General features: G+C 29.2%; 3 protein-coding genes and 1 non-coding gene across 4 annotated transcripts; 2 read left to right on the top strand and 2 right to left on the bottom strand.

Annotated features, from left to right (window-relative positions):
• Positions 1-624: 624 nt before the first annotated feature.
• On the bottom strand, positions 625-696 carry TRNAW-CCA. The gene has a single exon. It is a non-coding gene; the product is annotated as a tRNA-Trp (tRNA).
• A 643-nt stretch (positions 697-1,339) lies between these two features.
• Positions 1,340-2,232, top strand: LOC124929616 (WUSCHEL-related homeobox 5-like). The gene is made up of 2 exons (XM_047470021.1): positions 1,340-1,796; positions 1,898-2,232. Exons 1-2 carry the CDS (start codon positions 1,415-1,417, stop codon positions 2,230-2,232), a joined length of 717 nt encoding a protein of 238 aa, XP_047325977.1. The 5' UTR covers positions 1,340-1,414.
• Positions 2,233-5,463: 3,231 nt separating this feature from the next.
• On the bottom strand, positions 5,464-6,989 carry LOC124932460 (uncharacterized acetyltransferase At3g50280-like). Its single transcript, XM_047473092.1, has one exon. It carries the CDS (start codon positions 6,985-6,987, stop codon positions 5,575-5,577), a length of 1,413 nt encoding a protein of 470 aa, XP_047329048.1. The 5' UTR covers positions 6,988-6,989; the 3' UTR covers positions 5,464-5,574.
• A 15,249-nt stretch (positions 6,990-22,238) lies between these two features.
• LOC124929368 lies at positions 22,239-26,042 on the top strand. The gene is made up of 4 exons (XM_047469712.1): positions 22,239-22,823; positions 22,988-23,103; positions 24,741-24,981; positions 25,062-26,042. Exons 1-4 carry the CDS (start codon positions 22,488-22,490, stop codon positions 25,812-25,814), a joined length of 1,446 nt encoding a protein of 481 aa, XP_047325668.1. The 5' UTR covers positions 22,239-22,487; the 3' UTR covers positions 25,815-26,042.

Below are 26,042 nucleotides of genomic sequence, written 5' to 3' on the forward strand. Positions count from 1 at the left end.
AAATAAAATTCTATTATGCGATTTTTTTTCTATAATGTTTAATCTTTTTTTATATTTAATCGGCAAGCGAAGTCACTAGGTCGATGATCAAACATGTTTTTTATTTTTTTATATATAATAAATTTCCCTTCAAATGATACACCACACGAAATATTTAGACATTTTGGTGAACCAACTACACCAATTTTGACCAAATTTAATCCAATCATCGGTACATTTGTTTGTATCCTACAAAAAAATAAAATTCTATTATGCAATTTTTTTCTATAATGTTTAATCTTTTTTTTATATTTAATCGGCAAGCGAAGTCACTAGGTCGATGATCAAACATGTTCTTTATTTTTTTTATATAATAAATTTCCCTTCAAATGCTACACCACACGAAATATTTAGACATTTTGGTGAACCAACTACACCAATTTTGACCAAATTTAATCCAATCATCGGTACCTAAAGATTATTCGGCTCCGTTGCAAATATACTACACATTTTCTATAGAAGAATCTTATTAAAATAAACAATATCACAAATACCAAGATCTCTTTGATCTTTAAAACATTTAACATTACTAACTAAATGATAAAACGATGAGTTCGAAGATTCTTATAAAAAATTACGAAAAAATGAACCTGACGTGAATCGAACACGCAACCTTCTGATCTGGAGTCAGACGCGCTACCATTGCGCCACAGATCCTTTTGTTTAACATTTTTATCTTTAAAGGATTAATATTTTGGTTAATAAATTTATGAGTTAATGTTTGATTATGTTTTTTTTTGCATATTATTTTAGTATATTATAATTTATGCAATCACTTTGAAATTTAATTGTCTATTGAGTTTTGTCCATGGTAATTGTGACTTTTATTATACTCAATATTATTGGAAAAAAATATCAAAAACTTATACGTACTTCAAGGGTAAAAAGTTGTGCCTAAAAAATAAATATTACAAGTTACATTATTATGATAGTCATTCACTAAAGATAAACATTATTTTCAAAGTTAAAATTCGATAGTTAAAAAATTATATCCTTCTTAGATTCACAAGTTCATGAACTGATGCAAATTTTAGGAAAAACCTGCAACACCTATATATATATGTGTCATTCATTTTTAAATATCTGCATGCCAAAGCCAAACAGACCCTAAGCAAACAGCTAGCTAGGTCATTATTTTTTATATATTAATATTTTATATTAGATAAAGCAGAGTATGAATTAAATAATGAATGATATTGCAGAGTGTTTATTTATTTATTTATTTATTTTATATATATATAGATGCACAGAGCCAAACCCTTTTTGAGTTCAGAGAAGTTTGATCGATCGATCGGTCAGAACCCAAAAGAACTGATATCAGTCAGACCCTGTCTCTCTCTCTCTCTCTCTCTTGTCTTGGTTCAGAAAATTCCATATGGATCACGATGGAATGTCGGGCGGCTTCTGCATAAGATCATCGCGTGGCGGCGGCGGTGCAAGCGGCGGTGGCAGTAAGTGCGGTCGTTGGAATCCGACGGCAGAACAAGTAAAAGTCCTAACAGACTTGTTCCGGTCAGGTCTCCGAACTCCGAGCACCGAGCAGATCCAAAAGATCTCTTCTCAACTTAGCTTTTATGGTAAGATAGAAAGCAAAAACGTATTCTATTGGTTTCAAAACCACAAAGCTAGAGAAAGACAGAAAAGACGAAGAGTCACTGTCCTCGGAGTTTCCTCCCCTCCTCCTCATCCTCCTCACAACAATAACCCCGCCGCCGCTGATCAAACTCACCACAAGTTGCCCCCTAATTCCTCAACATGTACGTTTTTTTTTTTTAAATATATATTAAGATAGCTTAAAGTGAAACAGTGATATTTCCTAAAAGACCCATTTCATGATATTGATTATGTGATGCTGTAGGTTTGATGGATTTAAAGGATGTGGGTGAGCCTGTGGAGAGATCAGTGAGGGAGACACTGCAGTTGTTTCCTTTGAATTCCATCATGAGTCAGTCCCCGGAGAATAATGATCATCATCATCATAAGTTCTTGAGGAGGAGATATAATAATAATAATCATAATTTGGGAGGAGATTATTGCAGCAGGCTGGAGATTAATAATAATAATAATATTAGTGCATCATCGGTGACAAATAATTCGATATCTTATAATGGTGCTAGGTTTGGTTCTCATGGTCAGCAGTACATGACGATCATGGATCATCCACCTTTAGATTTGTGTTTAAGTTTCATGTAGATGATCAACTGATTTGATCATTAATTAATTATTATTATTATATATATAAAATGAACAACTTTTTATTATTTATTAATCTCCCCTATCCCTATCCATATATGGTCGTCGATTCGGATCCAAATGCACGTAGCTCGATATATATATATTTTTATTGATGCTTGAAACTCTAAAAGATGCTTCGACATTCTCCTTGAACTGTATGTGCATGCTTGTTTTTCGGTTCTCTAGTTAGCTAGTTAGTCAATTATTTAATTTTAAATTATTATCCATTTTCTTTTAATAAAATTTTATAATTAGCTAGGGTTGTTGATTAACTATAAGGTGATAAAACAGAAACAAAAATCATATTAATTTACATTAATAGAAAAGACGAATAAAGATTACAATCTACCATGACCTGTAGATTATTAATGGACTGGGAACTAATTAAAGAAGTGGAATCTAACCTTTATGAAGATGGGGAGGGATTTTCTTAGAAAAGAAGAAGAAGAAGAAGAAGAAGAGGAACGTTGGATCTGTAGGGTGACAAAGAAGAAAGACATTTTACATAGAAAAAAAAGAATTTTACAGTTTCAGTTAATTAGGAAAGATATATAGTTAGACTGTAATCTAACAATATTACTATGGGTGATAGAGATATTGTTTTCCTCAAACAAACGAGTTTAGGGTTTTTTTGGGGATGACTTACTATCTCAGAGTACTATATATTACTATGAATGGGTGATAGAGATATTGTTTCACGCCTATGATTCTAGCTATTTATTAAGTTATGTGTTCATATATATACGTACACATGTTATGTTGGCATTAATAACTTGGTCACGCTGCTAAAATGTATTGGCTAGCAAATTATTATTAGATTTGAAATTTTATAGTGTTTATTTATATATGTTTGTGATTTTTTTATGTCCTTTGAATTGTTTGAAGTTCACCAAGTGTTCGAACAAACACACTTTAAATTGGAAAAATAAAGTTGGAATAAAAGTAAAAGTTAATTAATTTAAACAAAACTATCCAATAAATCATTCCTCCAATGTTTATGTGGAGAAGAAACTATTTAATTAATACACTTTTTTTTTTTTCTTTTTACGAAAACAAGAATCTTAGATAATCGTTAACGTCTTTTGTGATATCTCATCTAATCTACTCTACTCGTTCACGAGCCCCGCAAAGATACATCAGTGTTTCAAAATTAGATTGATAAAATAATAGACATGAATATCTTTGCGGGGCTCGTGAATGAGTAAATTAAATGTGATATCACAAAAGACGTTAACGATTTAAATCTGATTGATAAAACAATAGACATGAATACAATGTTATTTTTATATCCTAAGTTGACAATTAAGAATGTTTGCATGTAATCTTGGAGTATATTGAGACAATATATAACATCTTATTAGCTTATTTCACAATAGGAGAGACTTAGAATAACATTATGGAACTTAGTCTCACCTTTTTGTTCTTCAATTGTTTGTTAGTTAATTATGTCATCTTGTCTGCTTCTAGTTAATTAATTAAAGCCAATAATCATGCCTTAATAAGCATATTCAAATAATGTATCTCTTTCTAAATTTACCTACCTATATAGAGACTATAGTGGTTGATTTATTTTAATTACTTCCCGTTTATGCGCCAACAGTACATGTTTTATGCCACTAGCTATATAAATCTAGCTCTTATTGTTAAACATTTTTTTAAATTAATTAATAATGTTATCATTAGTTCATATATATTGCACCATGTACACTTTTTGCTGTTATATATATATATGGGTGTCGTTGTCATTGTCTTGTACTATTATTTGAAAAGTTTAATTAATAACGCATACATATATAAACAATTAGTGGAAACTACACTTTTTTACAATAAAAAGGCATCACTATATATATATGGTAATATGCATGTTTTCAATGACATAAATAACTACATTACATATTTCAAGAATATTATGTCTTGTTTGATATGTAGATTGTTTGGATTTAATTTAAATTATAAATCACCATTCCATTTTTTCAATTAATTAAAATCTTAAATTCTTTATAATATTTTAAAATATTACATGCTAAATACTTTTTTTTAACCAAATTAATAGATCAATATTTGTTTTTAGTTTCAAAAATATTTTTCGAAAAACACACAAGGCCTAGATGAGAAGCTAGCCAGTTCCTGTATAATAAAATGTTGACCCAATTTAACTCGTGGGCTATTATAAATTGGACGAATGATGGCCCAATATCTTACGGCCCATCCATGACTCACAAGAAGAGAAGCTTTCTTCGAATTGTGTACTTACTTTTTCTCGCAAGATAATAGTTATTTAGGATTCATCAGTTCATTATGTTTTTTTAAATGTCCCGTTTTAGTAAAAAAATAAAAGGTTGCAAAAAATGAACTATCTTGTTTTTAATAAAGTGTTTTTGTGATTTTGGCTGTTTCGCTAATCAGAAATCTCGTACCACCAAACTTTGTTTTTTTAACCGTTTTTCTTATTCTCGAACAAAGTCTGGGCATTCTATTCCATCTTGATCCAATAAACAATCGAGTGAAACACTTGTTGACATTATAATAAAGTTTACAAAATTATCCTACTAGTAACCAAGTCTCTAATCTAGTGTCACTCGTCCAAAACAATGTATCACTCTCATGCTAGAAACAAATCTCTACCAAATTTTGGTTTAAAAGGACAAGTAAGTGTCTCCACCTCCCTCGAACAAAAGAAGACAAGTAGCATCCCAAATTGTCGTGAACTTACTAATTTGATTTCTTGTCATGAGAAGCATCCCTGAAACTCAGCCAGCTCTTTTCATGCAGTCAGAAAGAATGAATTGGTGTCTAGACAACTTTCCACCGATCCACAAATAAACCTAAATTGACCACCAAAAAAATTGTCTTATTGAGGATTGTTCCAGGCTTCCAGCCCCATCATAAAAGATTGCTGAAATACAATAGCCTGTTTACAATTCCATCTATTACAAACTTATGAAATTCTAGTTTAAGAAATATGAAACTGATTTTAAAACCAAGGATGAAGAAATTAAAGAATGTATTTATCCTGTCTTCAAAACTTATTTTCATTATCTTTTTGAGTGACCCAGTTCATCCTTTTTCAAGAAAACATAAATTCAAGCGAAAGGTTTCCTCTATCAAATGTTTCTAGCTTCATATTGACAAGGTATGTTTAAATTGTTACACTAACAAATGATTTTTATGGTAATTTAGGACTGATTTAAACTATATAGTGACATCAAAATAAAATCTGTGATACAAATTAGAGAAGATTAGATTAACAGAAAAGTTAACTAGGAAAGAAAGACAGAGTTATTATATCACGTATTATTTTCAATGAGCCGCCGTGATATACTGCATAAATTCTTGGTCGGATTCCAGACACGACATTGTCTCCGGTGCCAAAACCACCTCCAGATCAACGCTGCCGCCGCCAACCCGGCCAGGGAAGGCGGAGATCTTCCCGTCGAACTTATTGGCCCGACCGCTTCTAACCGCCAAAGGTTTTCCCCATCCGAAATCATTCTCGTACATCGGAAATCGAGGCGACGATCCCATCGTCATCATCGCACCATCAAAGTTCCCCAACGGGAAACATCGTGGGTCCCTCTCCCAATCCGCAACAAACTTCCTCACCGTAGCGTCCCCGTGCGCCAGCACGTTCTTGTTCAGCTGCTCCGCGCACCACCGTAAGTCCCTGGACATCACATCTCCAGCGGTTGCATATGTCGGAATACTCTGTATCGCATTCCCGAAATAGTAAGGATCCATCTTCGGCTCCAATCTCTGCCGGTAATTCACCGCCATTCGAAAAGTAGTCATCTTCTCCGACGGAAATTTCCTCGCCCGTGTAACCGCTCGCCATAGAACCGCGCAGAGTGCTTGGAATGACGAAATATCCGACGAATCAAGACTCGAATTTCTAACCCATGTTTTGTCGTTGTTGTTGTTGATCTTCCCCATTAGCTCGGCGACGGGAATTGCGCAATCGAAGTCTACCCATTTCCCCCCGTTTGCTTTCGCTTTCAGTCTCTGAATCGATTCTCGACTAAAGCTAAAGATCCTCTCTTTAATCGGGGCGTCAGCGTTAAATGTCACCTTCGGTCCTCCTTCCGGAATCTTCAAAACCGCCGACGAGATCAAAACCGATTCCCGTTTAAAATCCGGCGATTTCGTAATCCTCCTCGTTCCATTTCTACAGACTTCCGAAAACGTATTAAAGAAATTCCAGAACGAGGTTCCATCAGAGACAGCGTGATTAACAGAGCAACCGATAAACAAACCGTCAACGAGGTCCGTCACCTGAACGAGCAAAATTGGTTTGAAATGGCCGTCGTAACTTACAGTCCGATCGAGCGAGAAAAAACTCTTGGCCGATTCAGGGACGTGAATTGGGGAGAGAATATCGCGGATGTGAAGAGTGGGTCCGACAGCATGGATGAAATCGGCGCCGGCGTCGTTACATGTGATGTAGACATAGCCATGGTGGTCGGTGGTCAATCGGCCGGCTAGGGGAGGGAAAAGAGAGAGAGTTCGGGAGAGGGCATGTTTGAGAAGAGAGATGATGAAATCGATAGGGATAGAAGGGCGGGTGAAGAGAACACCCTTTTGGATGTAGTGACAGGAGAGCATTGGAAGGTCGGAAACAGAGAGCTTGAGATCTTCCATGGAGGATTTTTGATCGGGAAAGACTGTGCATTTCGAGATTACAGTAACATTTGAGGGAGAAGAAGAAGAAGCAGGCATTTTTACTAGCAAGAAGGAATTAGAACTTAATTGAAAAGCCACACTTTTCTTTTCCCTTCTCTCGAGACTGTGTGTGAGAGAGTATGAATAAATGTTCAGTGTGGAGATGATAGGAATGGAATCAAACAGAGTTATTTATAGAGGAAGAAGGCTCTCGGGTTCATGCACTTGAGCTCAAGTGGTGGTTATACTATTATTTATTATTAGTATCAAGCTTAATTAATTAATAATAATAATAATAATAATAATACTTAGCTCAAAGAGTCAAGTTCATTGGATTATTCATTATGTTTTAAATGAGAACGAAGGTTGGAATCCCATTGTAAGTAAGGATCTTCCGGAGGATCCATTTACATGCCGAGTTAAATCTGAAAAATCGGCTTCATTGATTTAGATGGTGAAAATCGAGATTGAACAACTAAAAGAAATATTTATTATTTGAGATCTTTCAATAACCCAATGAACAAATATAGAAATAGATCAGACTTATTCCTCAAATGCTTTTATGAATATTCCTCCATGTTCCCAAATAACATGAAAAGCGTTTTTGAAAGAAATAAAAAAAAATTACAATTGTGTGTAATGCTAATTTTTTCAGATTAGAAAACTTTATAAAATATTTAATAAAATAAAAAAACTGTATGTTAACTAATTAAATATTTTCATTGTATTTACGATTTTAACATTACTTAACTCTTAATTTATTTTGAAATTACTTACCTAACTAATTGATTAAGATTAATTTAACAAATACTTCATTGTTTATTTCAAATAATTTATCTCATCAACACGTTTGGATAATTTAAATAAAAAATAGTCTTTTTATAAGCTTCACTCAAAATATTTTATTTAAGTAAGAATTGTTGTAGTTGTAGGTGGTATTATTGTCTACTAGCATTTAGTCCGTGCATTTGCACGAGTAATAATATAAAAAACCATGAAAAAAATTACAGATAATATTTTTAATTTTATTTTTAACCGTTTTAAGTTTATGGGTGGGTCAACCCACAATCCGAACCAAGTATCCATTTACTCAACATCATTATATATTAGTTAGTTAAAAAGTTAAACTTATATTAATATTAAAACGTCCCCCGTTTATCAAATTTGGTGTTGAATTCAAAATATAAAGTCTTCGTAGCCTAGTTGGTTAAAGAGTTGTACTTGTTTTGTTAGGTTGCAAGTTCGAAACATACCTCTAGCATTTTTAATTTTATTTTTAACCGTTTTAAATTTAAAAACGGGTCAACCCACAATCCGATCCAAGTATCCAAATTAACTACAACTCTCGACCAGGCAATCCGGACACTTTAAAAATTAAGCATCATTATATATATATAGATTAGTTAGTTTAAAAGTTGAACTTATATTAATATTAAAACGTCTCGCGTTTATCAAATTTGGTGTTGAATTTAAAATATAAAGTCTTTGTAGCCTATTTGGTTAAAGAGTTGTACTTGTTTTGTTATGTTGCAAGTTCGAAACATACCTCTAGCATTTTTAATTTTATTTTTAACCGTTTTAAATTTAAAAATGGGTCAACCCACAATCCGACCCAACTATCCAAATTAACCACAGCTCTCGACCCGACAATCCGGACACTTTAAAAATTATCTTGTAAATATGACACCTTGTGTTGGGACGTGTAGATAATATATGAGTGTGACATTCATGCAAATAATTTAAATTTGACTTTACTTTTATTAACTTAAAAGAATTTTATATTATTTGTTTTTTCCTTACCAAACTAATATTATTAACTTTATAATTAACACGAATTTAAAAAAAATAAACTTTAATAAAATTATCAAAATTTCTTAATTATTATTCAGGAAATGATGGGATTGTGTCTTTAACCAGAGAAAATATTTACCAAGACTGCTTTTTATATTAATACTTTTATAATTTTGAATTTAAAATTTTTATAAAGTATTTTATTATTAATGTAGCATTCGTGCAAATAATTTAAATTTGACTATATTTTTATTAACTTTTTTTTTAATATTATTTGATTTTTCCTTATCAAACTAATATTATTAACAAAAAAAAAATTAAAAATTAATCAAACTTTTATAAAATTATCAAAATTTCTTAGGGCTTGTTCGGATCGGGGTTTTTGAAAAAACTTAGAGAGGGAAAAAAATAATGATTGGTGATAATTTTGAGGAGATCATGATTATATTTGATAAAAAGACTTAAAATGTATTGATATATATAAATAAAATAAAAAATAATAATTTAAAATTTAAGATATTTTAGTATTTTGGTTAATAAAATAAGTGATGTAATTGTTAAGAAGCGATCAATTGAAAACATGATTGTCAAGAACTAGACCTTAATTATTATTCAGAAAATGATATAATTATATCTTTAACCATCCCATCACCAAAGACTTTTTTATATTAATACTTTTATAATTTTGAATTTAAAACTTTTATAAAATAATTTAATATTAATAATATATATATATATTAATTTATGCAATTATATTTTATGTCCCAAATGATACATTTTTAATATAGTTTGTAATATATTAAACTTTGTAATTTTAGAATATGGACTTAACTTATTTTAAAAGATAGAAAAAAATGTAAAAAATATTATTTTATTCATTTAAAATTTATATATATATTTAAAAGGACCATTTCATTTTATTTGTCTTTATTTTAAAAAATTATCAGTAAATATATATATGTATATATTTAAAAGGATCATTTCATTTTATTTGTCTTTATTTTAAAAAACTATCAGTAAAATGACAAACTTATTTCTAATTAAACATTGTTTTTTTAAATAAACACGATTCAGATTATAACGACTAAGAATGTTTTAGTGTGATAAGTACGATTCAAGCTTAAAGGGCTATTAATACCTGTTTGCCTAATTTTATTTTCGGTACTTCACTAGTTTTATTATTTATTTAATTAATGGATAATATTTTTTTTATTATTATTAATAAAGTTTATAAGAAAATTCAAATTATTACTTAAAAGGGTTAAGATAATAATAGTTTCAAATAATTTAAAATAAAAAGTAAACATTAACCTATAAAATAATAATAAAATTTACAAAAAAAATATGTAGTTAAATAAAAGTCTTTTTTCTTTCAGCTAAAAGTGTTTTATTTTTTTTCTAAAATATGCACATTATCCTTATAATGTACAAATATATAGAAATATTTTTCAAATACTAATTTTAAAATAATTTATTATTGTTGACTTAATCAACTTAATTTCTTTATAAGAAATAATTATATAATTATTATAATCATATATAATATATCTTTATTTTGTAAGTACATGTTATATGGTTTAATAGTGATTATTACTTTATTCATAATTATATATATATATATATATATATATATATATATATATATTATAATCAATTAATTCAAATAACTTTATTTTCACTCATCTCAATTCTCAACTGTTCATTATTAACAACTATTTATGTTTTTTTTTAATTTCATAAAATTATGATTATCAAATTAAAAGATTCTTTTATGTTAAAACTGTATCATTAATTAACAATATTATTTAATTAAACATAATCACTAATTAATATTATGGCCGACCTTTTACACCCTGTAAGATAACTGTCATTCATTCTGCATGCTAATCCCCAAATGCACCTAATTACAAATAACAAGATCTCTCTCTTCACTCACTTAGTTTCTTGATATCTAAGTTGTCTTATTAGAAAATTATGTCTAAATTATATGTTAACTTCAACTATAAGAAAAAAATTAATTAAAACAAATATATTATAACCTCACTTATTAATAATATATTATTTAAATGAGCTGATTAGTACTGATATATATATATATATATATATACTTGTGCAAAAGTAGGTCGGTCGGATTAATGAGCTGGTTTGTAAATGTAATTTAATTTATTTATTTTTATATAATTTGTTATAATTAGTTTATTATAAATTATATTTTAGTTTCCATTAAATGTTAAACTTTAGCTATTATCATTATTAATATTTTTTTTTGTTAAAACATTATTTTATTATAATAAAACCAAACTAAATTTTTTTCTTATTTATAAAGATCACTTTCTTAATACTGGTCCAACAAATCCAACCTTATCCGGCTTGATATTTTGAATTGTATATCTTTGGAAAGAACTACTTTCAAACCCATAAGATTCTCTAAATAATTATAAATCTTAAAATGTGTAAATTCACTTATTTCATAATATCTATCCCTTTTATTAAGATTTTACTAAATTAATTTAAATAATTTTCTTATAACATATATGACATATCTTAATTATAAATATAAAAGTAAAATAATATATTTTTTTTCATCCTTATACATATTATAACTTTAAAATAGGCCATACATATTTAGTCTTCTTTATTTATAATGAATTGAATATAAGTGTAGATTTTCAAATGGTTGTGCATTGGGCCCTGAATTGACACTATATATACAAGCACACATGCGCACAACTATTTATAAGGATTTTTTTTATTAACTATTTTATGATTTTGAATTTAATATTTTAATTAATTATTATTTTTTATTAATAGTAACATTATTTTTAATATTTACACAACTATATACTTTTAGTTTCTAATGATGAAATTTTAATAATTAAATATGGTTTTTACAAGTATATTAAACTTTTTAATTTTAGAGTTGACTGTTTAAAAAACATGTAAAAAATTATCTTATTGTTTTAGAGAAAAAAACTAGGGACATTCAAAATATATTTATTTTATTTAAAACTTAAATAAGAAAATAAACACAACTAATTAAACGTAAAAATAAATTCAATAAAAAAAAACACGACTATAGTCCAACTTCAGATATAATTTTTTATATAATTGTCTAAAATCTTATAAAAAATTAAAAAAATAAATTTAACTTAGTAGTAAAAATAAAATAAAAGTTAGTTTAAAAATTAATATAAAAAATGAAATTAAGATATACAAAATATTTTTGTATGACAGTTCAAATACAAACGTGAAGATATTGGACAATAGATGGATGTTACAGTTGTAGTTCATTAATGTTGGAACATTGGATTATGTATATAGATTGTAAAATAAGGTAAGTAAGAAATACTCAATTCATTTTTTTTTTATCACTTTGGATGTAACTTTTGCCTACTCACCTACCCACGAGCTTATTTGAAACTTATTCCTTAATAGTCATACGCTTACTTTTTTTTCTTTCTAATTATTCTGATTATATAAGATAATAAAAACAATACAAAGGATTTTTTTTTATTAGGCTTCTATTATTTAACTTATTCAACCAAAACTAATTACACAAAATTTTAAGAGGTGAATTTTCAGTTTGAAATTAATTATAAGTGTATTTAATTTTATAATACACTTATAATTCATATAATTCATTAAGTAATTTCTATTATGTTTTCATTAAGTAATTTCTATTATGTTTTCCAAGATTAATTTAGATCGATATATTTAGTGGAGGAGCTAATCGTCTTTCTAAAAAATTTGCAAGTTTTGCAATCTGATGAGTTGTGTTTTTATTCTTATTTAATATTTCGTGATATTTATAATATTTTATTTTATGTTAGGTCTGCATAAAAAAAAATGATTATATTTGGTATATAAAGTTTTAGTATTTACTATCATTAATCATTAGATGAATCATTTACAAAACGATTAAAAGTTACCTTTACAATTAGTAATTATTATATATTATTTAATTTACACTTTTAATTAGCACTTAAGCAAATTTAAATGGTTCAAGGATTCAAATGAAAAACAAAAACAAATGACTTATAGTTTAGAACTAAAGAACCGAACAAGGAACATGCAAGGATTTTTTCAAACAAGAAACAATGTTCTATTTGTTTATCTCTCCTTTCTTTGAGAAACACCTAGAATAGTTGTATGTAAGGTTGGTGGCTTGACACATGTTTATGTTAACAAGTAAAGTCTTGATTTATCCTCTTAACATTATCTTATCTAGATGATAACTTGACAAATACAATTTTTGTTTGATTAAGATATCCCTAAGTTTTATAAAAGAAATATTATTATTATTATTATGTTTGGTAAAAGAAAGAAATAAGCTGAATAAGGAAATAATTGGATTAAGTACCAATTATATGTTCCAACAAAGTCATGAATTCCATTATTATGTTGAGTACCAAATAATAGAGAGTATTCATATATATGTTTATGGCAAACATTAAGGACCAATTTTAAAATATTTTATTGGTGTCAATCTAATTTTGGACAAGAAATTGTCTATATTTTTCCTTAAAATCATTTTTTATGGATCATCTTATCCAACCGTACGTGGATCATATCATTAGACCGTTATATCTGATCATATCATTTTCACAATTTGTTAGTGCTGTACCATAAATCTGCTCACAACAACATTCATTGGGTGTGCTACATCTGGCCTTGTACAACCATAGTATATATAGTACACATCTTTGTTTGAGGTTTGTTGAATAGTTTTGAATCGTTTAGTAAAAAAATTATATATTTTTATGTATAATCTTTTGTTATGATAATAGAAATAGAAAAATTGATTGCAATCTATAAGTGTATAATTTAATTAAACCTTAATTAATCTGCTATAAATAAATATTCCCAAATAATGCTATATGAGGTACTACGTATGAGACTCAAAATTGGCTCTTTACAAAAGGTGCACTGAATGTGTGTATAATTGGTTGCATGCAGAGTGATCATGTTCATATATCAATCAATGTATGGCAAAGATCATATATAGATAATTAAGGATGCATCAACTTAATGTTTTTTTTCTTCCCATTTTCAGTACATTCATTTTCAATGTATCATTCTATTCTTATATAGTCTTCTACCAACAACGGTTACCAATTAATTAACTCCTATAAATATTTCATTTGGTAACCATCCCTAGCTACCTATATTGTCAAAAAGACCTACTAATATTTTCCCAATATTCTAAATGTATTCTAATCTTTTAAAAAAAGAATATGTTGTTTTGTGAGCTGACTAATAAAATATGCAAAAACTCATTGACTTAATTATTTTAATATTATATATTTATTATTTTAATTTAATTATTTTATTATAAAAATAAAGAATAATAATAATAACTTAATAAGATACATCAAGTAACAGGGGACAAATATAATACAAAATCAGGTAACAAATGAACTAATATAAATTAATAATTTAAATTTAATTGTTTTATTTTGAAATGTTTTGATAACATTAATAATTCTATATAAATATATATTTATAATACATTATTAAAATATATAATAATTTTTTATATATTAAGAACTAATTCTAATAAAAAAGTAATATATATTTAAATTACAATATATTGTAAATAGACTAATATATATATATATATATATATATATATATATATATATATATATATATATATATATATATATATATATATGGCATTAATTTGCTGCATATTCAGTTTGTTTTTCCTTTTCATGCATGTTTAAATGTTATAACTATCAACAAATTAACAATGTTATTATTATTTTTTGTGTTAACTAGATAAATGTGAAATATTTTGACAAGTTTATAAGTATAAATAATTTTTGTAATACATCATTACATTTAATGCCTCTAATCAAGTTTATATATAAATATGATATTACTTTCTTTAAAAAAATATATAGTAATTTATATATTAGGTTGGAAATTAAAGCTGAAATAGCAAATAAAATACTAAGTTCATCACATTTAAATTCCCCATTAGCATTGGGCCAAGAAAGTCACATTTAGGTAGGAGTGAGCAAACGGGTAAACCCAACTCGTATCACCCAACTCATATTCAACCTAAATTTAATTTACCCAACCCATAATTCAACCCATATTATTTACTAATATGGGTTGGGTATGGATTGGGTAACCTAAATTATTTTATTTTCATTTTTTCATTTAACATGTATTTGACTTATTTAACACATTTTTAATCGTTTAACACGTTTTTGACATTTTTAACATATTTTCCACATTTTTGACGTTTTTGACACGTTTTGAAATGTTTAACACGTTTTTCACGTTTTTGACATGTTTAATACGTTTTTTCACACGTTTAACATGATTTTGACACGTTTAACACGTTTTTGGCACGTTTAACACATTTTGATAATTTGAACACGTTTTTCATATTTTTGGCATGTTTAACACGTTTTTAACACGTTTAACACGTTTGACATGTTTTTCACGATTATGACACACTTAACACAATTTTGACACGTTTTTGACACATTTAACACATTTTGACACATTTAACATGTTTTTCATATTTTTGACACGTTTTCACACGTTTTTCACGTTTTTTGTACGTTTAACACGTTTTGACATGTTTAATACGGTTTCCACGTTTTGACACGTTTAACATGTTTTTGACATGTTTTCATGTTTTTGACACATTTAATACGTTTTTCACACGTTTAACACGTTTTTGACATGGTTAACATGTTTTTGGCACGTTTAACACATTTTGACACGTTGGACACTATTTTCATATTTTGACATGTTTGACACGTTTTACACGATTATGACACATTTAGCATATTTTGACACGTTTTTGGCACGTTTAACACGTTTTGACACGTTTAACATATTTTTCACATTCTTAACACGTTTAATATGTTTTTAACATGTTTAACACGTTTTTGACATGTTTAACACGTTTTGACACATTTTCCATGTTTTCCACGTTTAACACGTTTTTTACACGTTTAACTCATATTTTTAACACGTTTAATACATTTTTCACACGTTTGACGTGCCAAAACGTGAAAATTGTGTTAAAAATGCCAAAAACATGTTAAACGTGACAAAACGTGTTAAAACTTATCAAAATGTGTTAACGTGCAAAAAAACATGTTAAACATGTCAAAAATATGTTAAATGTGCAAAAACGTGTTAAAATGTCAAAAACGTGTTAAACGTGCCAAAAACGTGAAAATGTGCCCAAAATATGAAAAACGTGTTGAACGTAGCAAATCGTGTTAAATGTGCTAAAAATGTGTTAAATGAGCCAAAAACGTGTTGAACGTGTTCAATATGTCAAAAACGTGTTAAACGTGCCAAAAGTATATGAAAAACGTGTTAACATGTGAAAAACGTGTCAAATATGTCAAAAACATGTTAAACATGCCAAAAACATGAAAAATATGTTTCAAGTGTGAAAAACGTGTTAAACATGTAAAAAACGTATTAAACATATCAAAAATATGTTAAAATGTCAAAAACATGTTAAACGTGCAAAAAACGTGAAAACTGTGTTAAACTTGTTAAAAACGTGTTGACATGTTAAATATGTTAAAAACGTGTTAAACGTGCAAACAACGTAAAAAAAACGTGCCAAAAACGTAAAAAACGTGTTAAACTTGTCAAAAATACGTTAAACGTATTAAACATGTAAAAAACTTGTTAAACGTGCTAGAAACATGAAAATGTATTAAACGTGTGAAAACGTGTTATAATGTGAAAACGTGTTCAAAATATTAAAAACGTGTTAAACGTGTGAAAAACGTGTGAAACATGTCAAAAACGTGTTTGACATAAAGTTGGATGATAATTAGTTTATATTGGATTAATAATAGAGAATTAAATTAAATTTATATAATTTGGATAATTTGAGTAACCCTAACCCAACTCATACTCAACCCAACCCATATTAACCAACCCAAATTAATATTTTGGGTTAGGGTTGAGTTTGGGTAAACCCAAATTATGCTCAACCTTACAATTTTGTCATTAATTTCCACCATTGGACTAAGCCATTCCATATAGATATGTATAATGAAAACATCAATAATTAAAAGTCACACATTGTCACCAACCCCTCTTGCCTGCAAAGTAGTCACATGGTTCACCATTGTTTAACATATTAATCTCCAAATTGTCTTATCAATCCTAACCCAACCATTAATTGTTTTTAAGGATGTTTTAATCTATCTAAAAATATTTCATATTATATATTTATTTCTTAAAATTAATTTTTAAACTTTACGATATTTATAAAAACTAATTTTTAAACTTTAAAATAATTATAAAATGACACGAAAAAACCACTTATGATATAATGAAAATAAATAAATTTGTGACTTAAAATAGATACGTGTAATCTTCATCACGACGTCACTATACGTACCATTGTTGACTAGTTATCTTGAATTACAAAACAAAACAAAAAAGTGAGATGAATAGATCTTACAAGTTACAATCCAGAAAAGTTAAATGCTGAATGGGCTTGCAATTACTATGTGGAAATACATTGTATGCTATCAATAGTGTCTTCCCCAATAAATTGATGGGTGCATGGTTGTGAAGCACAAAAGGATAAAACCAATCTATTAATTATATTTTATAAGAAATGGGTCCATTTTTTAAAATTTATTTCTAAGTTAGACCCCATATGTAACAAACAATATTATTTGTGATAAAATTAACTAGTCAAACGTATTTCAACTCTTGTGACAAACAAACAAACAAACAATTACTTGTCAGCAAAGAATCGATATTCTTTTGTTAGAATGTCTTTAAATTGACAACATTTTATTTCATTTTCTCTCATTTCATTATACCATATTATAATTATTAGATTTTCTTCAATCAAACTTTTCTTTTCTTTTTCTTTTTGTATAAGATGTGTAAATATATATTTGATTAATTTAAAAATATTCCTATAATTTTTTCTGGCGTTAGTAATATTTGTTTTCGATTTTTTTCATTCTTAAAACAAGGTCGACATACATAAATATATATATTAATTTATTTTTGTAAGAATGGTAGTAGGATATCCAGAATAAATAGACGAAAGGGACGTTTAGTTGTTGTCAAACAGCTACACTCAACTTATAATTATTTAATTTGCCGTGGCATGGGCCATTTTTTGTTGTCGGCCTATTCTTTCATTTTTAATTACTTTTATTTTTTATTTTTTGAAAATATTCACAAAGACTATAATTCAGACAAAGAAAAATGTATTTTTTTTTTTTTTTTAATATAGGAAACTAACATGTCACGACTATTACTTACATCTTCATTTTTATGCGTCATTTAAATGAAAAATAAGATTTAAGTAATATTTGATATCTTAAAAACCACTTTTTTTTTTTACTTTAGCTACATGAGTTTCATCCACAATAAAACATTATGTGCTAATATTTTAGCATAATTCATTCTTTGATAAAAATTATGAGACTTATTTTGTTATTAAAAAAAACTAGAGTTTGACAAGCTTGATTATAAAAATGATTTGAGCTTAAATTAAAACACCAGAATATTCCAGAAAAGATAAATAGGCTAAAATGATGCATAATTTGCTAGAAGTCGAATAGTAATGGTATGGGCCAAGAGAGTTTGTGAACCCATCACTAGGGCCTGGGCTATACTAAAACTTAAGATTCTAATTGATGTAGTTGAATTTGACATTTGTTAAAAAAAAGAGACCCAACTTTATAGATCAAATTTGGTTTTAGAGTTAATTAGTTGAACTTAATGTATATAATTATCTCATATTATGTAAAATCGAGAGTTTAAGTAGAGAGTTTAAGTAAAGTTGAAAACTCGTAAAATCTAAATTTACTTGAAATCGTAAGAGTTTAATTTGAAAAAGTAATAGTTATATATTATTATTATTTATATATATAGTTAAATATTTTATATGTTTAGTCAATTTTAAAAATCTATATATTTAAATATAAAATTAATTAAAAAAACAATAATAAATAAAACACTATAAAAAAATTATACTTAAAAAATTAATTATATTAATTAATTTATTTGAATAAATAATAATTTTTTTTTTAAAATTTTGAAATATAAATTAATTTTCTAAAACGTAAAATCGTAAAATCGAAATTATTTATAAACTCGTAAACTCGTAAAATTTTATTATTATAATTTCAAAATCGTACGTAAGAGTTTACCTATTTAAGAGTTTACTTAAAATCAGACTCGTTAACCTAATATGAATTCGTAAAATTGTAAGATTTTAAGAGTTAACACGAAAATTTTAACAGCCTACTATATATTGTTCACTTTTAAAACTGCAATCTATGTAGTGGGATAATGGGAAAATTGATAAAATGAACCTAAGAAGAGGTCCTATTTTAAAAATAACTTGGCCTAAAAGGTTTATGCAAAAGTAATTTTTTTTTTTTTTTTATCATTTTACTCTTAATATATATTTTTTTTATTTTTTTTTCTTTTCCCCTCATTTTCTCTTCTCTTCTCTTCTTCTCTTCTTCCCTTCCCTTTTCTCTCAGACTCCTACAGCAGCATTGCAGGCCGCACCACGAGACCACGACGGTAGCAAGGCAAGGCGGCGACTCCATCGAAATGGATATGTTCTTTATATATTAGCTATTATATGTTTGATGAAAACAAACTGTAATTTGCTATTATATGTTTGGTATTAGGGTTTATGATTTGTTAGCTAAAATATAAAGATGTAAAGTGCAGTAAATTGCAGTCTACGTCCCCGCAAATTGCAATTTGCGTCCCATAGAAACTGATCTTCGCGTCTCACGTAAATTGTAATTTTGCGTGGGACGCAGACTTCAACACATTGTATTTTTCACTCCACTCACTTTTGTCAATTTCTATCGATTGCAGATCACAATTTATTTGTTAACTGTTTTGTCCTCTATGATGGAGAATGGAAAGTTGATGATGGCAGTGTTACTTCCTTTTTCTCAAGTTCATGTGTGGATATGACTCTATCCAAAAATACTACATATGACGAATTAACTGACATTGTCTATGATGTTATTCGTGCGGACAGATTGAGATATGATTTAGTGTTCAAAATCAAGTATAATATGGCAAGCGGTGAATGGTGATGCGGGGAAACGTACGACGTTGCTTGGCGATCATCCGACGTTGCTTGGCTTGGCGATCGTCGGGGAGGAAACCAGGGAAGAGAGTGAAGGGAAACGGTCGTTTTCGGGGGAGAAGAGGGAAAGAAAAGAAGAGAAAATGAGGGAAAAGAAAAGGTTAAGAAAAAAAATTAAGGGTAAAATGGTCATTTTTTTTAAAAAAAAGGTTAGTTTTACGAATTAGTTTTGAGCTAGATTATTTTTAAAATGAGACCTCTTCTCAGGGTCATTTTATCAAATTTCCCATGAGATAATAGGTGGTGACAAATATATTGATTAATTCACTCACAAAAAACACAAAGGATATTGAATATTGCATGTTTAAGAATCACAATTCACGAATTTGATTTTCCAAAACCAAGTTATTCTGGCAAAACAAAATACCTATAGATGGATGGAGCCTTATCAATGGAAAATATAGTACATGGAGTAAAGTTATCAAGTCATTCTATACATTTGTCCAAATGTATTTTTTTTTAAGAAATTTTATTTCATTAAAAAAAATTGATAAAAGAAAAAAATAAATAAATAATCAATTAAATACACTCAAAAATACCTAAGAAAGAAAAACGAGAAAACGATACACTTGACAAAATAAATAATTAGTTAAATGTATTTTTTTGGTTCATAAACACATTAATGATTTATGAGGTCCTAAATAAGAAAATTCTTGCTCATCTATTTTTTTTTATCAACTTCCTTCTTGTCTAGGTGACAAAAAAAAAATGGTATTTTGTAAAAAAAAAATTACTTTTCAACATTATAATAATAAAAAAAATAAGTCAGATGACCTTAAATAAAAATTGAATTAATGGTTATAATATGAATGACAATTATAATCCATTATAGGGTTTTCCATCAGAATTATCTCACTATGGCCGATTTTCTCGGTTTGACTAGAGGTGTTCAATATTTGGTCTGAACCGAATATCCGATTGAATTCGAATAACTGAATTTAAATTTTATTTATAATTTTCGAACCGAATTTTAAAACAATTCGATTCAAATTAGGTTTTCGATTTGGTTTTTAAGTTCCAACTCAAAAACCAAACCGAAAACCGTATTCATTTTTTATTATTTATTTTAATTATATATTTTACTATATATTAAATAATTTAATATATATAATTAAATAATTATATATGAATTTAGGTCCGCCACTAGTCCTACATAATCTCTAAAACTCTAATCCCTCAATCCTACCGTTTACTCATGAGTCTTGACATATCTCTCATTCTTTCTCGTCGAAAAAGCTCATCACCATCATAAACACCTCTCCACCATCATATATGATTGTCGTCAAAACTATTTTACTTTTATTTCCGTCGTTCAACTACCAAACATTGACGGTCAACCACTAAGCATAGTTTGGGTGATTTATACTCTTTTTATAATTTTAGCAGATAAGAATTTTAACAACTTGTTTATTCTGATAACTCTCTTCAAACAAATTCTTTTGTCTTATTCAAATCAGTTCGATTTTCGAATTTGTTTGAAGAAATAAAAATTCGAAGAAACCAAACAAAAAACTCGAATAACTCGAAAACCAAACCGATGAAACACTTCTAGATTTGACTGGTAACTAACCGAAAAGGAGGGGATATTATAATATTAAAAATACGTTTATATAATTTTATCAAAAGATATTTTTTTTATGTTTTTAAAAGAAAATGGTTTATTGAGTCATGAGGATTCATCGGAATCGAATGAGGCGAAAATGATAAATGAAATAATCAAGGTAGGATATGACGGAATGGTAAGTTAAACACATTTCAATCCCACTAAATAAAATAAAATAAAATTTATGTCTTACAAATATTTTATATATTAAAATTTTATGTTGATATAAAATTTAAAAGATTACTTTTCTTTTTCAATAAAATATTTATGACGTTATAAATTTATTAATATATGATGTGGTAATCCAAAACCGTTTAAATATTTAACGACAGTACGGATTTCGGACTTGAAAAAAAATGGAAATTTGACGAAATGACCTTAAAAAGTCTCTGAAATATGCGCATAAATTTAATTGCGGAAATAACTACTTCAAAATACTTTGACGAAATTACCCCGTCGCGTAACGCGAAGAAAAAGTCCAGAACGATGACGATCGTGTTCCTTCGCGTGACGAAAAGTCCAGAACGATGACGATCGTGTTCCTTCGCGTGACGATAGTGTTCATAAACTTTCCTTTCACGTAACGATCCTACTCTGCGCGTTACGCGTAAAAATGTTTTAACAAGCGCATTTATTTAAGACCATTTTTAGGGTCTTTTCGTCAAATTTCCCAAAGAAAAGCCATTGTTGTGTAATTGATATTAATAAAGTTTGACGCCCGTTTCTTTCCTTTTTCACCATTTTCTTTTAATGCCACATCTTACCTTCCGTTTCAGATCTTTTCATTTCTTCAAGTTATGGTTTTGTATGTGAGAAGGTAGAACAAGCTAACGTTGTCTCTTTTGCTCGATCCAATTCACATCTTCTTCTTCTTCTTCTTTTGCTCGATCCAATTGATTTCCTGTATCTTCCTTCATTCGGTGTCTTTCTTTAGATCATTGGTTCGAATCAATATCGTCTTCTGGACTGGAAATCTGTTAGGGTTTTGGTATATACAGAAAGAATTAACAAGCAAGCATGGCTAATTCCGAGAGAGAATGGACGGATGACGACCGGGAGGTGAACTTGGAAGAGAATAATCTTGATGATTTCACAACTGACGCTTCTTCGTCAAATTCGGGTAGCTCAAGGTTTAGGCTCACGGAGCGACTGGCGGATATTCTCGTCCAGGAAGGCGATGGAGATTTGCTTCTTCAACGTAACGATCAGGAAGATGGAGTTTTTCAGTTTCTTCGGGCTCTCGACTTGCAGGTTATGGGTGCCTGCCGTGCAGATGAGAGGTTGAAGCCCCTGTTGAAGCTGCACGTCTCCGGCGGCGGCTCCGAGGATCGCTTGTTATCTCATCTCAGTCAAGTAATAATCATCTCATTTGATTTGATGGAATTACTGTATTCTATAAACCTATGACATGTTTTAAGACATAAAGTATTCGTAACTGCTCATGTTGATCTAGCTTGTTTATAAGTGTGATGCATAACTAATTCATTTTTCTTGTTCTTGTTCTGCTTGTTATGTAGCACTTTGAGCCCTCTGAAATTGGTATGCTCGCCAGGTGTTTGTGTATTCCTTTGGTTTCCATTCGTGTCGGAAAGATTAATAAGCAAGGGGCACTTATGTGCCCAACTGGAACAAGGTAATCTTGATTCTTTAATATTGTCTGGTACTCCCATCTCAAGCCTCTATTTTTATGATCATTGCACTGGTGGTGATAATTTGCCTTTAATTTATATGGTCTTGCCGTTTTTTGGATTGTCAATTACATCCTCATATCGAATAAATTGAAAGACCTGTCATGTATTAGATGCTTGAACATTCACTTCATTCAGTCTTAATATTTAGGCTTTTCTAATCTTGCAAATAGTGTGTATACCAACTTTATATGGAAGCTGGGTCTACGTTGCATCCACGCATCATATGTGTGAGCCCTCTATTTTAACCAGAATTGGCCACAGCCTGGCCTAAAAGATCAACTTAAACAGATATCAATTGAGATATCATAGTTTGCATCGATTCTCTCTGGGGAATGACTACCACTTTAATCTTCTCATTGAAGTAAAATTCGTGTTAGGCAATTAATATAGTTATCAATTGTGTTGGGGATTTCTGTTACTGCAGTATATAATTTTTTATTTCAACTTGACTTGTGCATTATTGTGTTGACCATAAGTTTATGTTTCTATAAATGTTTATTGTTCATTAATAGTGTCCTTTATGGCTCATATTGTTTACATTTTAATTTGTCTCTCCATTCAAATTTTAAACGCCAATTATGTCCTCTCTGTGTCTGTATGCATTATTTTTCAAACATTTTTCCTTTGTAATAATGGATTGTTTGTTTTATCCGATATTTGTGATATTTTTGTAAATGCAAGTAATTTGCTGACTATGCCTTTGTTTCCTCGAGTCTTCATAGAAGCATAAACTTCTTATTTGGAAGTGTTTTATCATGGATGCCTTGTTCTTGTAACTGACCCCAATATAAGCTGCAATACAGGGTTATATATTTAACTTGTTGTTGGCAACATGTTCATGCGACCAAATAAGTATGTCTTTTCATTTGTAGGTAAAGTCGGACGTATTCTATTATGATATCTGAATTAAGAAGAAGTAAAGGTAGTTCCATGCTCCTATGCCATATGGCTTATGTTAAGTCTGGTTACTTTGTTCATCTTATTATATATAATATATATCATCCATATTCCAGTTGGATTGATATAATTTACATTGTTGTATCTCTTTTTCCTTGTTTCATTTCTTCTTTTGTATGCCATTCTTTGTTACCTGTATTTGCATATTGAATCGTCCGAGAAAATACTAATTGCCTGGTATACTTATTGTAGTTTATCTGAATTTAATTGTTAGAACTATTAATTACAAGGGATATATATCTCTTGCTCATATAATTGACCATTAACTAAGAGCTTGTTTGATGTATGCTTTTCTTTTCAAATAATCTGATTAAAAAGTAGAGTATTTGCCATTTGGGGTTAATTGGCTAAGTAGCTTTTCTTTTGTTTGATGTATGCTTTTCTTTTATAAAGTAAGTGTATTTTAGTTGATGATGGGATAAAATTGCATTGTTTGTTTGTTAGATGTTAACATGCTCCTTCTCGAGTAATTAGACTTTTCCTAAAATAGGTCATTGTTTTGTTTGCTACTCTCTTGGACGGAACTGGATGTTGCATGTGATGACATACATATTGAAGAATATCAATTTCAGTTTGTTGTTGTTTCTTTATTGTTGGCTCATCCTCTTTTCTACTGCTTCAGGGGGAATTTGGATCTCACATTTGTGCCTACTACCTCTGACTTACGGATCTCATTTGTTGGGGATGATGGCCAGACAGAGAGACTAACAACCATAAAGAGAGCCTGCCCCTCTGCATCAGTTGAAAGAATCTCAGCTGACAAATCTGGACGTTCTTTCCTAATAAAGACACCAGAAGGGGAGGTTTTTTACTTTTGGTGGTCCGAGAAATCCAAACTTGTTGGGGACGAGTTACTTAAGAAGGTAATTTTCTGGGGGAAATTAAATTCAACATAAGAACACAGGTGTGGTATATATAATATTCATCTGTTTATAAATCACAGATGGAGAATTTGATAGAAGAGAAACCATCGCTTGCTGAGCTTACAGGAATCTGTGAATCCCGACTTAACCAGTTTGCAAGTCATCTGAGAGCTTATTTTGTTGGGTCAATTGCATTTAACGCTAATAATCCCCCCAAGACTGTACCTTTGGCTGCTGCATTAACAAATTCCCCTCGATTTCGAAACCAGGCAGGAGGGGGGAAACATAGCACTACTGGTTGTTCATCAATCCACCAATGTAGCTTAGGTCCTCGATGGAATTCTTTTAAGGAGTGCCCACCTAAAAATCTGTTGTCTTCTCTTAGGAATGTGGCGAAAGACAAGCTTAAGCGCAAGTTTTCTAGTATTGACGACTTATCACCATTGATCTTGGATACAAAATGTTTAAATATTTGGAAAGAAGACAGCAACAAGCATCAGCTGCAGCAGCAACAAGCCATGGGATTATTATGCTTTTCATCAGAAGCACTTGAAAAATCTGACACCTCGACATCGTCGTCATCATCATCGTCTCTCTTTGTTCCAGAGCAACAACCACTTTTCAGGCTGCCCATTATGGTTTCTTCCTCACAGAAGATTCCGAGTTTCAGTCCTTACATGGATAACATAGATATTATCACGAGTGGGATTGCTGCATTGGGATTAGTTTCTCTATCGGACCGAACACATGGAACGGCATCAGATCATGATGAAAGCAATGGGGAGGACGACTCTTGTATTAGAAGAGCCGGTTTGGGAGAGGATGGAAGTTGACAATAAAATATAATATGATTTAAGATTTCTACATGCCTATGTTTTGTATGTTGTTTGTTGAAGTTGGAGTGGGATTTGTTTTGTTTTCTTTTTCGGAAATGTAAATGTGTCTGCAAGCAAGAAAGAAAGTTGTCTGTCTATATAATATATATATATATATAGTAAGCAGTAGTAGTGATGGCTGAGTTGTGAACATATATATTATTAATTCTCATGAGCAATTTCATA

Source organism: Impatiens glandulifera, chromosome 3 (genome assembly GCF_907164915.1).
Source record: "Impatiens glandulifera chromosome 3, dImpGla2.1, whole genome shotgun sequence".
Lineage (NCBI taxonomy): Eukaryota > Viridiplantae > Streptophyta > Magnoliopsida > Ericales > Balsaminaceae > Impatiens > Impatiens glandulifera.

Bases quoted from the DNA above. Each gene is read 5' to 3' on its own strand.
- LOC124929368 (XM_047469712.1), top strand. From the start codon at position 22,488: ATGGCTAATTCCGAGAGAGAATGGACGGATGACGACCGGGAGGTGAAC. The intron at 22,824-22,987 runs GTAATAATCATC...CTTGTTATGTAG, and splicing joins TGTTATCTCATCTCAGTCAA to CACTTTGAGCCCTCTGAAAT. The intron at 24,982-25,061 runs GTAATTTTCTGG...TATAAATCACAG, and splicing joins GGGACGAGTTACTTAAGAAG to ATGGAGAATTTGATAGAAGA.
- LOC124929616 (XM_047470021.1), top strand. From the start codon at position 1,415: ATGGATCACGATGGAATGTCGGGCGGCTTCTGCATAAGATCATCGCGT. The intron at 1,797-1,897 runs GTACGTTTTTTT...GTGATGCTGTAG, and splicing joins GCCCCCTAATTCCTCAACAT to GTTTGATGGATTTAAAGGAT.
- LOC124932460 (XM_047473092.1), bottom strand. From the start codon at position 6,987: ATGCCTGCTTCTTCTTCTTCTCCCTCAAATGTTACTGTAATCTCGAAA.